This window comes from Chinchilla lanigera, unplaced genomic scaffold (assembly GCF_000276665.1).
Source record: "Chinchilla lanigera isolate Chin_1 unplaced genomic scaffold, ChiLan1.0 scaffold00041, whole genome shotgun sequence".
NCBI lineage: Eukaryota > Metazoa > Chordata > Mammalia > Rodentia > Chinchillidae > Chinchilla > Chinchilla lanigera.
In genome coordinates, this window is record NW_004955442.1 from 14,140,294 (window position 1) to 14,153,485 (window position 13,192).

At 39.7% G+C, this 13,192-nt stretch overlaps 1 protein-coding gene and 1 pseudogene across 1 annotated transcript; one reads left to right on the plus strand and one right to left on the minus strand.

Moving 5' to 3' along the window:
- The first annotated feature begins 2,200 nt into the window (after positions 1-2,200).
- On the plus strand, positions 2,201-3,216 carry LOC102003287 (annotated as a pseudogene).
- A 4,148-nt stretch (positions 3,217-7,364) lies between these two features.
- On the minus strand, positions 7,365-9,613 carry LOC102003590 (olfactory receptor 1361-like). The gene has a single exon (XM_013517700.1). It carries the CDS (start codon positions 9,239-9,241, stop codon positions 8,306-8,308), a length of 936 nt encoding a protein of 311 aa, XP_013373154.1. The 5' UTR covers positions 9,242-9,613; the 3' UTR covers positions 7,365-8,305.
- Positions 9,614-13,192: the final 3,579 nt, after the last annotated feature.

Here is a 13,192-nt window from a genome sequence, read left to right on the forward strand (position 1 = left end):
TGACCTTATATACTATATAGAAAACCCCAGAGATTCTACCAATAAAAAATCTATTAGAACTAATAAATTCACCAAAATTGCAGGGCATAAAACCACCACACAAAAATCAGCACATGGCAATATGGCATTACCTGAAATAGAAACCTAAAAAGCAATACTATTTACAATAGCTTAAAAAATAAAATAGAAATAAATGTAACCAAAATGGTGAAATAAATCTCTCTAATGAAAATTATAAAGCATTGATGGAAGAAATAGAACACAAAAAAGCAGAAAGACATTCCATGTTCATGGATAGTGAGAATCAGTATTTTTAAGTGTCAAAATTACGCAAAAACAATGTATAGATTTAATACAATCCTCATTAAAGTAACAATGCCATTCTTCACCAAACTAGAAAACATCTAAAATTTATGTGGAATCATACACAAAAAAATACCAAAGCCATTGTGAGCAAAAAGAAGAAAGAAGTACACATCGTGCTACTTGATTTTGAAATATATACACAAAATTGTAGTAACCAAAATAGCAGTAAAAAAGACACATAGACCAATGGAACAGAATAGAGAGCCTAGAAATAAACCTACATCTACAACCAGTTGCTTTTCAACAAAGGCATTAGAAACACAAATTGGAGAAAGGGCAGTCTTCAAGAAATGGTGTTCAGAAAATTGGATATCCATATGCAGAAGAATGAAGCTAGACCTCTATTTCTCACCAATTACAAATATCAACTCCTAATAGCTAAATTCTTAAATAGAAGATCTGAAACTACTGGAATTCTAAAAACATAAGGCAAATACCTCAAAATATTGGAATAGGCAAGGACTCTTTGGACAAAACCCCAAAAGCACAAGAAATGAAAGTAAAAGTAAAAAATAAAATTATATAACACTAAAATCTTATGCACAGCAATGGAAATACTCCAATATAGAGACAACCTAAAGCCCTGTATAATGTATACATCTGTATTAGCTTTTCCATCCCGGGGATAAAATACCCCACTCTCCCAACTTAAAGAAAGAAGGGTTCATTTTGGCTCATGCCTTTAGGAGTTCAGTCCATGCATGGAGGGCTAGTTTTAAGGCAGAAATGGCATATGGAAGAGCATGAAAGAGGAAAGCTGGCAGCCAGGAAGAAGAGAGAGAGGAAAGATCCAGGGAGAAAAACACCCCTTTCCAGGTCATACCCCCTATTCCAGCTAAACGCCACCTCCTAATAACACATTCAGTTATAAGCTCATCAATGGATTAATCCACTGACGAAGGTAATACTCCCATCACCCAAGCCTTCCAAAAGCCTCACCTCTGAACACAGGAGACTTGTGAGGGAACTTTCAGATTTAAGTAATAACAACACCTGACAAGGCGTTCATATCCAAAATATATTTTTAAAGCTCCAAAAGTTCAGTAGCAAAAAAAGTACAATTTAAAATGGGCACTAGATTTAAATAGACATTTATTAGAAGAAGACATACAAATGGCCAACAAGTACATGAAAAAATGCTGAACATCATTAATCAATGAAATAGAAATAACAGACTGAAATATCATCTCATTCCAGTAAAAAAACAGCTAATATGAAAAAGCCTCAAGATAGCCAACTTTGTGGCACACACTTTAAGCCCAGCCATGTGGGAGGCTGGTACAGAAAGATGAACATTCTTAGACCAGCCTGGGCAATTTAGTGAAACTTTGTTTCAGAAAGAAAATTTAAAAAGGGCTGGGACATAGCTCAGTGTGAAGGTCCTGAGTTCAATTCCCAGTACTACAAACACACAACAAAAGATAACAAGTGCTTATTTTCAAACACGTACTAATAAAAATGAAAACAAGTGCTGGGGAGGACTTGGATTTGGAGGAAAGGGAACCATTGTTGGTGGGAATGTAAATTAGTATAGCTATTATGGAAAGCAGTATGGCGGTTTCTCAAAAAATTAAAAATAAAACCACCATATGACCCAGAAATTCCACTTCTGGGTATATATCCAAAGAAAATGAAATCAGTATGTCAAACAGATAGCTCCATTCCCGTGTTCATTATAGCACTATCCACAATAGCCAAGAAATGCAAACAAACTTAAGTGTCCATTAACTAATACATGGATAAAAAAAATGTGATATATAGCCACAGTGGACATACTGCTCAGCCATAAAAAGAATGAAATCCTGTCATTTACATGGATGGAACTGGAGATCATTATGTTAAATGAAGTAAGTTAGGCACAGAAAAAGAAGTACTGTGTGATCTCACTCATATATGGAGTCATAAAAAATCTTAGTGGAATTTGCAAATAGAATAATATTACTAGAGGCTGGTAAAAGTGCAGGACAAGTAGGGGAAAGTTATCAGTGGACACTAAGATATAGTTCAATAGCAAGAAGCTCCATGGCACTATTGCATAGTATAGTGACTGTAGATAACAATTATACACTGTTCATTTTAAAAAGCTAAAAGAAAAGATTTGAATGTTTTCACCACAACCAAGATGTTGCTGAAGGCAAAGAAGGAAGCTCCTACCCCTCCCAAAGAGGAAGCCAAAGCAAAAGCTTTGAAAGCCAAGAAGGCATGCTGAAAGGGATCCACAGCCACAAAAAGATCTGCGTGTCACCCATCTTTCACCATCCCAAGACACTGCGGCTCTGGAGGCAGCCCTAGTACCCTTGGAAAAGCACCCCAGGAGAAACAAGTGTGACCACCATGCCATCATCAATTTCCACCTGACCACGGAGTCCACCATGAACAAGGTAGAGGTCAACAACACACTCATATTCATTGTGGATGTCAAGCCAACAATCAGATCAAACAAGCTGTGAAAAAGCTCTATGACACTGACGTGGCCAAGATCAACACCCTTATCAGATGAAGAGAAGAAGGCATATGTTCAACTGGCTCCTGATTATGATGCTTTGGATGTTGCCAACAAAACTGGGATCATCTAAACTGAATCCAGTTGGCTAATTTTAAATACATATATTTTCCAACATAAAAAGAAAGTTTTCACCACAAAGAAATAAATGTTTGTGAAGAGATCATGTAGTGTATACATGTAGCAAACATTACTGGAGATGGTATGCCATTCATATGCGCAACTTTTGTAGTTTGGGGTATAAGTTTAAAAAGAAAGCCTTGGGGTAGAGGTCTGGCTCAGTGGTGGAGCACTAGGATAAATCCCCAGAACTACCCAAAAAACAATTGTGTATATATGAAATAAATGATTAAGTACATAGATACGTGTACATGTGTAGGTTCACTGATCTGTACTGTGTATGTCCAAAAGTTTCCATAGAAAAGGTTTTTAGTTAAAAATTCAGTAGTTTTATTTGATAAGCTGGCAAAGTTTAGAAAAATTAAAATACCCAGGACTAATGAGGATGTGGTGAGATGGCAAACTCATCCCCTGCTAGAAAAGAATTTGATCAAAACTTTCTGGAAGACAATTGTTAAATAGGTATTAAAGTGTCAGCTATCCTCTAGAGTGTCTACTTTTAGAAATTTATTCCCAGGAAATAACAAAGGATGACCACAGAAATATATTTAAAAGGTTTCCTATTAACATACTACTGTACTACTTTTATAAAAGATAAGAGTAAATGGAAAACTAACAACCTAACAGTGTTCTGCTGACCCACTCCCCAGTAAACTGGTGCAAGTTACCCAAAGTCCCTGGAAATGATCCTAAGGGTGAACAGCTGATAAAAAAAAAAAAATCTTAAGGAAAATCTATGAGGACTCAGGAGAAAAATGAGAGTCAATAATATTTGAACCAAGACCATACCAGCCCTCTCCTACTTTTCCAGCTCAGTGAAGCAGAATTCAATTCAGGACTCTTGCAGCCCAGAACACAGGGTCCCTCTTCCCCAGCCCCAAGCCAGAGCACTTCAGCCTTGTTCATACTACTTCTGGTTTTCCAGTTGCCGAGATTAAGTCCTAGGTGAGTGCAGTTGAGAGGCAGGGGCTTCATTTTTCTGCCCAACTCACGTCTGAACATGGCATGCTGAGAACACTGCCCGCCCACCGCCCAAGCTAAACTTCTTGTAGGGCTATGGTTCCACACAAGGAGAGGCAACCTAAGAGGACCTCAGGTTTCTGTGCACCCCACACACACACACACACCATGACTTCAGCACCTGGGGTGACTGTCCTTCAGAATTTTGTCATTATTTCCACCCTCAGCTCCAGAACACTGGCTCAGGGATTTTACCTAGGAGGAGAAGCAGGCCATAAACAGCTGCTGGTCTCTTTCCAAAGAAACTGGCTTAGCCAGTCATGGTGGCACACACTGTAATCCCAGCACTCCAGAGGTCTAGGCAGGAGGATTGCCACAAGTTCAAGGCCAGCCTGGAGTACATTATAATGAGTTCAAGGATAGCCTGAACTACATAGTGAGAGCCTGCCTCAAAGAAAGAAAGAAAGAAAAAGAAAGAAGAAAGAAGAAAGAAGAAAGAAAGAAAGAAAGAAAGAAAGAAAGAAAGAAAGAAAGAAAAAGAAAGAAAAGAAAAGAAAAGAAAAGAAAAGAAAAGAAAAGAAAGAAAGAAAGAAAAGAAAAAAGAGGAGAAGAGAAGAGGGGAGAGGAAGGGGAGGGGAAAGGAAAAGAAGAGAAGGGAGGGGAAAGAGTTGAAAGACAATTGGGAAGAGATTCTTGTATCTAATTAACACCATCTAGTGCAGGCTAAGTAGTTTGCCAGAGAAAGCTGGCAAGTGCGACTGCTGGGAGGAGCCCTCCTCAGGGCCAGAATACATATCAAACAAGGACCTCACAAACAATTCCTTTAAAGGAGTTACAATTTGGTTAGAATCTTTAGTAGAGGAATTTATACTCCATCAAAACATTAGGACAATCAATTACTAGAGTTTAACAGCTAGTGTGTTACACTCAGGAAAAGAGTGTAAGAGAGCCCTTCCACACTCGAGGTCACCCCCATGATTATGGGCATACCCAAAGTGCACTTCCATGAAGAGCAACATCAGAGGCTCAACACACTTGGTGGGGCTGGAGCAATGGACATCACTAAAATAACCCAGTCATCTCCAAATAAATAACAAGGGAAAATTCCAGAGGAAGAAGAACCAATATCCAGAGAGGCTATATTTTCCAAAATCTCCATTTTACAACAACATAAAAATGGAAGGCCCCCAAATAAACAGGAAATTGTGACTCACATACCAGAAGAACAGCTGGTAGAAACAGCCTGAAAAAGATCGGACTTAACAAAAATATTTGAAAGTAGCCATTATAAAATGTTCACAGAAGTAAAGAATAGCATGATTAAATAATGAAATGAAAGGAATTCCACACCAAATTGAAAGGAAGATAATTTGCTGGAAGATAAAATAAGTAAAACTCTTGAAGACACAGGTGTAGGCAAGGACTTTCTGAACAGAATCCCAATGACACAACAAATTATACCTAGAATCCACAAATGGGATTATAACAGGTTAAAAAGCTTCTGCAGAGCAAAATAAACAACCAACAGAGTGAAGAGAATAGGAAAAAAAATTGCCAGCTATTCATTGGACAGAAAATTAACATCTAGAATATATAAAGAACTCAAAAAAAATTAGACCCCTCCCAAAAAACAAAAGATCCAATCAAAATATGAACAATTGAAATGAAAGCCACTTCTTAGAAGAAAAAGTACAAATGGCCAATACGTGAAAAATGTTCAGCATCACTGGCTACTAGAGAAATGCAAATTAAAACAACACTGAGATACCATCTTACTTCAGGAAAAATGGTTATCATTAAGAAATCAATAACAACAAATGCTGGCAAGCCTGAGGGACAATAGAAACTCTTCCACATTGGTGATGTGAATTAAACTAGTACAAACACTATAGAGATTCCTTAAAAAACTAAAAATAGAAATTTCATTTGACCCAGCTATTCTCCTTCTGGGTATCTTCCTGCAAGAGTTAAAGTCATCATGTTACAGTGATGCATGCGTACCTGTGTTTATAGCAACATTATTTATAATAGCTAAATCTTGGAAATGTCCTATATGGTCATCAACAGATGAATGGGTAAAGAAAATGTGGAATTTATACACAGTGAAGTTCTATTCTGCCATAAAGACAGATAAACTTGAGGCATTCATAGATAAATGGATGTCCCTTGACACCATAATATTAAGTGAAATAAGTCAGATACAGAAGCTTAAATATTGCATGACTTCTCTTATATGAGAAACTCAAATGTATAGGGTGGAAGCAAAATAAAACATAAATAGGAAATAGGGAGATCTTTTTCAAATGGGTGGAAGAACAAGAGATGAGAAGACGAGGAGGGAGGGAAAGGAAAAGGAATGGAGGAAAAGAATTGGAAGAAAAAATGAAATAAGAAGGGAAGCAAGAGTTGGAAGGAGGAGGGAGGGATGGGAAGGGTAGAATTAAGAATTAAGATGGGCTATGTACATGTACCAACTCCCCATGATAAGTGTAATAATTATGTACCGCAAATATATACTGATAGAAGTAAACAAATGCATAAATAAATAAGAAAGAAGAGCCAAATGGAAATTCTGGAGTTGGAAAATTCAATAACTGAAGTGAAAAATTCATTATAGAAATTAAAAAAAAAAAGAAATTCAACAGATTTGAACTGGTGGAAGAATCGGCAAGCTTGAGTGCATTGATAGAGTATAGGCAAATTGAAAGAGAGAGAAAAAACAATAAAGAAGTGAACAGAGACTCAGAGAAATGTGAACAGTATTAAGTGTGCTGATACACATAATCAGAATACTAAAAGGAAAGGGGCTAGGGGAGAGAGACAGAAGTATTTGAATAAATAATGGCTTAAACTGTCTCAAATTTATTTTTAAAAGCTACAACCTGTATATCCAGGAAACTCAGTCAGTTTCAAATAACAAACACAAAGGAACCCACAAATAGATGCAGCAGAGTAAAAATGCTGAAAAATCAAAGATAAGAAAAAGCTCATATATGTGCCAACTTTTTATTCACCACAGTCATTTTTAAAATAAGTTTTAAAGCATACTTCTAAATAGTATATTTCCTTTATGTTTTGATGCAGAAACACAATTATTAGTAAGTGGAAATATATAAAGATGTTAAAATAAAATTGGAGAAAGTATGTATTAACTTGGAAAAGCTTTATTATAAAATAAAAGTTGAAAAGCCAGGATATAAATTACTACCTAAGTAAAAAAAACCCTGTGTATACTAATATAAATGGAACAGAAGATGAAAAAAATTTGAAAAAGTGCAACTGGGGCCGGGGATATAGCTCAGTGGTGCAAGCGCCTGCCTGGCAAGCGCAAGGTTGTGAGTTTGATTACTGGTTCTAAAAAAATTAAAAATAAAAATAAAAAAATAAAAAGGTTCAATAGATTGACATGGCCAGACACACATTTGTTTCTTACCCATATTTCTACTTTAATGTAAGGCTAGACAAGAAGATAAAAGAAATTAGTTTAAATGAGTGGAAGAATTAGGATTTCCTAAAGTTCTAAGTAAACGCTTCCAGTCTGATCTTCCCATTGGATGTACTTAGATCCAGGTCTTTGTGCGAGAAAAAGTAAACAACCCCAATATCTGGGAGAGCTTTCCTGTCTCTCACAACTATCGGTCTTGGTGCTCTTTTGAGGGACACACAGAATTCCACAGAACATCAATATCCAATAAGGCCGTGGTGACTGTGATACAGCAAGACAAATTAAGACCAATCTGTAGACACAACGGAGCACAAACATGTGAATACTGTCCTAGCCACAAAAATGGCCACATACTGCCCAGACTTGCTGATGTGCATAGCTGAACTTCTTTGCCAGTCACAACTACAACTGCCAGTCACAACTGCCAGTCACAACTCTGGCTTCAGTCCATTTGTCCTCCCTCCCAGATGCGATACAGTAACATATTCAAAAGTATCCCATCTACAAGACTCACCATCTCTCCAACATCTTCACACAAAGCCCAGGGCCCATGATAAATCCTTACGCACACTATTAGGGAGAAGCCTCACTGTTGCCCAAAGGTGCACATTATCCTCCAGTGTAATGAGTAATAAGTACTAATGAGTAATTATCCTTCAACATTTTCAGCAACAGTTGTTTCCAGTGGGTTTTGCAGGAGGATACTGATAATTAGAATGGTCATTTGATCAAAGGGCCTCTTGCCATCTTTAATCTAAAGAGTCTATGTGAAGGATTTTATTCTCCCAAGATAGATACTAGACATTTCTTTCACAAAAGATACATGCTAATTTTCACATAGAAGAAACAACAAAAAGGATTTTCTGGGAGATAAGTTTCATCTTCCATGATTTCTCTAGCCTAAATCGTTATTAAGTGGATAAAAGTTTTACAATAATGACTTTTCCAAGAGCCCCTTTCATGTCCTTGTTCCTCAGGCTGTAGATGAAAGGGTTTAGCATGGGGGTCACCACGGTGTACATCATGGCAGCTGCGGTGTCCTTCTCTGCTGAGTGAGAGGATGCAGGGTTGAAATACAGAGAGATGATGGTGCCATAGAAGAGAAAAACTACAGCCAGGTGGGAGCCACAAGTGGAGAAGGCTGTCCACCTTCTTCTAGATGAGATCCTCAGGACAGCAGAAACTATAAGGGCATATGACACTAGAATGCAAATAAATGGGGCTATCACTATCAGCCCTGCTTCAAAAAAAATCATCATTTCATTGAGGTGTGTGTCTGAGCAGGAGAGTCTCAGGAGCGGGCTCACATCACAGAAGAAGTGGGGGATCACATTGTCTGCACAGAATGAGAGCCGAGCCATCAGCAGGGTGTGCAACAGAGCGTTCAGGTTGGCGACCACCCAAGAGCCAGCCACCAGCAGAACACAGAGCTGACGGGTCATCTTTGTTGTGTACCGTAAAGGATGGCATATGGCAACAAAGCGGTCATAGGCCATCACGGCCAGGAGGAAATTGTCCATGTCAGTAAGCTCAAAGAGAAAATACATCTGCGTGAGACAGCCAGAGAAGGAGATGGCCTGGCTGCCAAGTATGTGATTGGCCAGCACGTTGGGGACAGTGGTGGAGGAGAAGCAGATGTCCACGAAGGACAGGTTGCTGAGGAAGAAGTACATGGGGGTGTGCAGGCGAGAGTCGGTGCTGATGGCCAGGACGATGAGCAGGTTCCCCAGGACGGTGGCCAGGTACATGGTGAGGAAGAGCAGGAAGAGGAGCTGCTGCTGTTGGGGCTGCCTGGAGAGGCCCAGGAGGAGGAACTCAGAGATGCTGGACTGGTTGAGGCTTCTCATAATCTGAGTCCAGCTGCGAAGCAGAGAGGTTGAGGTCAGAAATGCAGAAGCTGCGTGCTTAGATGGAAGAAGTTACACTGTAGCCACGGTCACATTAGCCACACCTTCATTAGCATTGCCGGGTCGATTCTCAACTCTCAGTCCTAGATGACAGTGGTCCCAATGGGCTCGTTCTTTTCCTTTAACAAGATATGACATTAAAACAACATGAAGAAGAACACACAGTCCTTCATTGCAATTATGTAGATCTCTGTTATGTAGGTCTCTGTTAAGCTTTCTCCCACTCTGGCAGCTCACAGAGACAAGAGAAACAACTGATTATTGCTGTGTTTATTTTAAACTCTAGCAGATGGAGTCACAAACCTTGCTACTGCTCCCTGGGTATAGAAGGATTAACAAAGGTGGTTCCTCAGAGAACATCTCCCCTTAGTAAGGAAGTATTGCCATCTCCACTGTTATGATAGGACCTGGAGAGACCAGTGCTGGTGTCATAAAGTGCCCTTTACCTTAGAGTTGTTGGTCAATTCTCTTTATTCTATGGACTGGAAAGTCTTAGAAACACAAACAGGTTCTGACCCAAAGAAAAGCAGATGGTCAGATCCTCACCCTTCTCTGAGGCAAGGATGTTTGGGGAATCAGACAGTTACTGACAGTAGCATCCATAGCCACTGGGACTAGGTCTCTGAGCGCCTCATTAGAGACAAACACAAAGTAATTGTCGCCCTTTTTCCTGATCCCTGTGGACCAACAATGATCACAAAGTTTATCATGTAATTCCTGGGTCAGGACTTGCAGATAAAGCAATCTGATGAGATGTCTCAGATAATATACCCTTAGACCTCAAAATTGCATAAACTGCTGATCTTAGGTTATATTTGTGGGCTTGGAGAGTTAACTGTTCAAAGACTTTTCTTCTTATTTTGCTTAGCTGAGAAACTGGGACTATTTCAGTGTTATCTAGGTAAACCTCTCCACCTTGTTTCCTGTATCTTGTCATTTGCTGCATAGAGTTAGTACCACATTTGCCGATAGGAAAGTGGGAGAGAGACAGTGAGGAAAGGGTAGCAGTACAAATCTGGGTTTGATCCTTTAAAACATCTGATATAGAGGGTAATCTTTTTATAATTAGATAGGGAGAGATATTGAGGGGTGTATAGCATGCCATGATTGAGGAACTCCATGTTCCTAGAGTAGACTTCTGGAATGTTTTCCCAGCACGCAGTGGCTCACCCTTCTCTGCGGATGGCCCCACAATCTATAAATTCTAAAGAGTATGGACTCTAGGCACCCAATTAATACTCTGTCACCCCCTCTCTACTGAGTTGTGGATTCTTGTTGCTTTTTCGTTGTGTTTGTTTGTTTGTTTGTAACACTAGGGAGTGAACCCAGGACCTTTGCACCAGGCCCCATCCCCAGCCCTTTTGTTTTTCTCAGTGTCACTAAATTGCCCAGGCTGGGCTGGAACTTGTGATTCTCCTGGCTCATTCCCCCAGCATTCAGTGTCTCACCACACCTGGTCCCACTGAGAATTCATGATCAGAGTAGAAACCTGGAACTGAAACTGAAAACTGGTAGACCATTCGCAGTAAGACTTGGTAAATGGGGACTGGGGATTTAGCTCAGTGGTACAGTGCCTGCCTGGCAAGCACAAGGTTGTAAGTTTGATTCCCAGTACCAGAAAAAACAAACAAACAAACAAACAAAGACTGGTAAATACATGTAAATCCGGAAGCTTGCAGCGTTCTCCTGGCTCTCACAGATAAAGAAGCAAAAGTAAGAGAAAGAAAAGTACACATACACAGAAAAGTAGAAATGAGCTGGAGAAAGGACTGCTGGCTGCCCAGCTCAGGGTTCAAGACATTTTCTGATGATTGACTAGAATCTAGCTTTGCTCACAATTATTATTTGCAAATTAAAAAAGCCAAGTATTTCTGAGTCATGAAAAAATGTTTTATAGGAATGATAAAGGCTATCTTTAAAAAAAAAAAAAAAAGTTGCTGAAGAACCAAGCTCAGAAAACCACACGGCGGCCACAGTGACCCAAATCATGCCACAAAACTGTGCCAATGTTGTTGCTTCCCAAGCATGGGTGTTGCTGTGTGCAGCTTTCACAGAGCTATCACTGGACGTGGATGCCACCAGCTGTACTTCGGTCACTGCTGCCCCAGGAATCCACCTTGCTGTAATGGATGCTGCCGCCAGAAAAGCTCCTCTTGGTCTTGCCACAACTCTTGGTTGATATTGGGAGGTTTCCTTACCCAAGATCTAATTCATCCCAGGTGTGGTGGCACATGCATGTACTCCCAGCTATTTGGAAGGCTGAGGCAGCAAGACTGAAAGTTTGAGCCCAGCATGGGCAACTCAGCAACTTCCTTCGCAAAACCCTCTCAAAATAAAAAAATGAAAGAATTGGGTATATAATTCAGGATAAAGCCACTGGGTTCAATCCCCAGTACCAAAAAAAAAGAAAAATCTAATTCATATTCCCTTTGTCTGTCGCTGACATCTCAACTATTCTGTGCTGTTAGGGCTGGGGTTGACCTGATATAGGACCCCCAAAGCTTTCATGTCAGACTCGACTTCCTTACAGTCCTATCGTATAAGACCGTTCTCATCTTTCGTTAACTGTCATAACTGGACATAGCAGAAAGTCCAGAGTCCTCTCAAGGAGATGTTTCTATCTGTAATCCCCTCTGCTATCTTTGTGGAGCAGCAACACTATTTTCTATTGGTAGTCGAAGTCATGTGACACCAGAATCCTAGAAACCCCTGTTTGGTCAGTTTACTCAGTAACAAATAGAGCTCAAGTTAGTCAGCAAGAAGCCTTTGCAGAGCCCAGTGTTTCTAGGATAAGAAGCAAAATTTTGTAAGTACTACAAGATTTGTCTGCCCACCCCCTTGTTTGCTTGCTCATTAAATGTTTGAATGGAAGAAATTTTAGTGTATACTGTCCGCTGGTATGAATCTCACACTGCATCCTGTAAACAGCACCCTAAACCTACAGACTAGCCTCAAAAGATACCAAAACCGAGTCTCTAAAAGGGCATTTCACTATTGCCCATGGTCATCTGCCTCTGGTGACAGCGTACAAATAAATAACGATTCCATGGACACCAACCTCAACCCTTGTTTTATCTTTTTTTTTGAGACCAGGTCTCACTCTATTGCCCAGGCTGGCCTTGAATTCCTCTGCACTCAGCCTCCTGAGTGCTGAGATTATAGGTTTGTACCACCATGCCTGCAGACAATCTATTATGGAAGTAACAGATTATTCCAAAACAAAGAAACTTCAAATACTAAGCATTCATCTCACATAGATCCTGTGGCTGAGGAATCTGATAAAGGTTGAGCTGAATTTTAGCTGAAGATTTCTCAGGAGGCTGCAGTTTAGTTGTGAGCAGAGGCTTGGTCATAAAGCTTGACTGAAACTGGAGAATCAGCTCCCAAGACGGCATCTTCATGTTTCTCTTGGCAGGCAGCTTCCAGGCTTTACGTGGACCTCTCCATAGAGTTAACGGACACGTCCTCACATGGGCTAGCTGATCCCCCCACAGCAAATGATCCAAGAGAGTAAGAAGGAAGCCACAAAATCTACAGCCTAGTTCCAGAAATCATAAACCATCATTTTGTTTGCTTTATATTTGACATGTTTATTAAACTATCACATAAATTTAAAAGTGCATAAAAAATAAAACATGTAAAAACTCCTTTCTATCAGCTATGTATATTTTTTACTTTTACATTGAATCTTTTGTAGAGAGTTTTCAGAATTATTATTTTTTCCTGGGCATGGTGGTGCATGCCTGTAATACCAGCACTCGGGAGGCTGAGGCAGAAGGATCTTTGCAAGATCCTGGGCTACAAAGTGAGTTCAAGACCAGCCTGAATTGCATAGTGTGACTGTGTCTCAAAAAGACAAAAAAAATATACTTTTTTAGGGGCTGGGGATTT

What these genes read in the sequence shown, in the direction of transcription:
- LOC102003590 (XM_013517700.1), bottom strand. Translation starts at nt 9,241, where the DNA reads ATGAGAAGCCTCAACCAGTCCAGCATCTCTGAGTTCCTCCTCCTGGGC.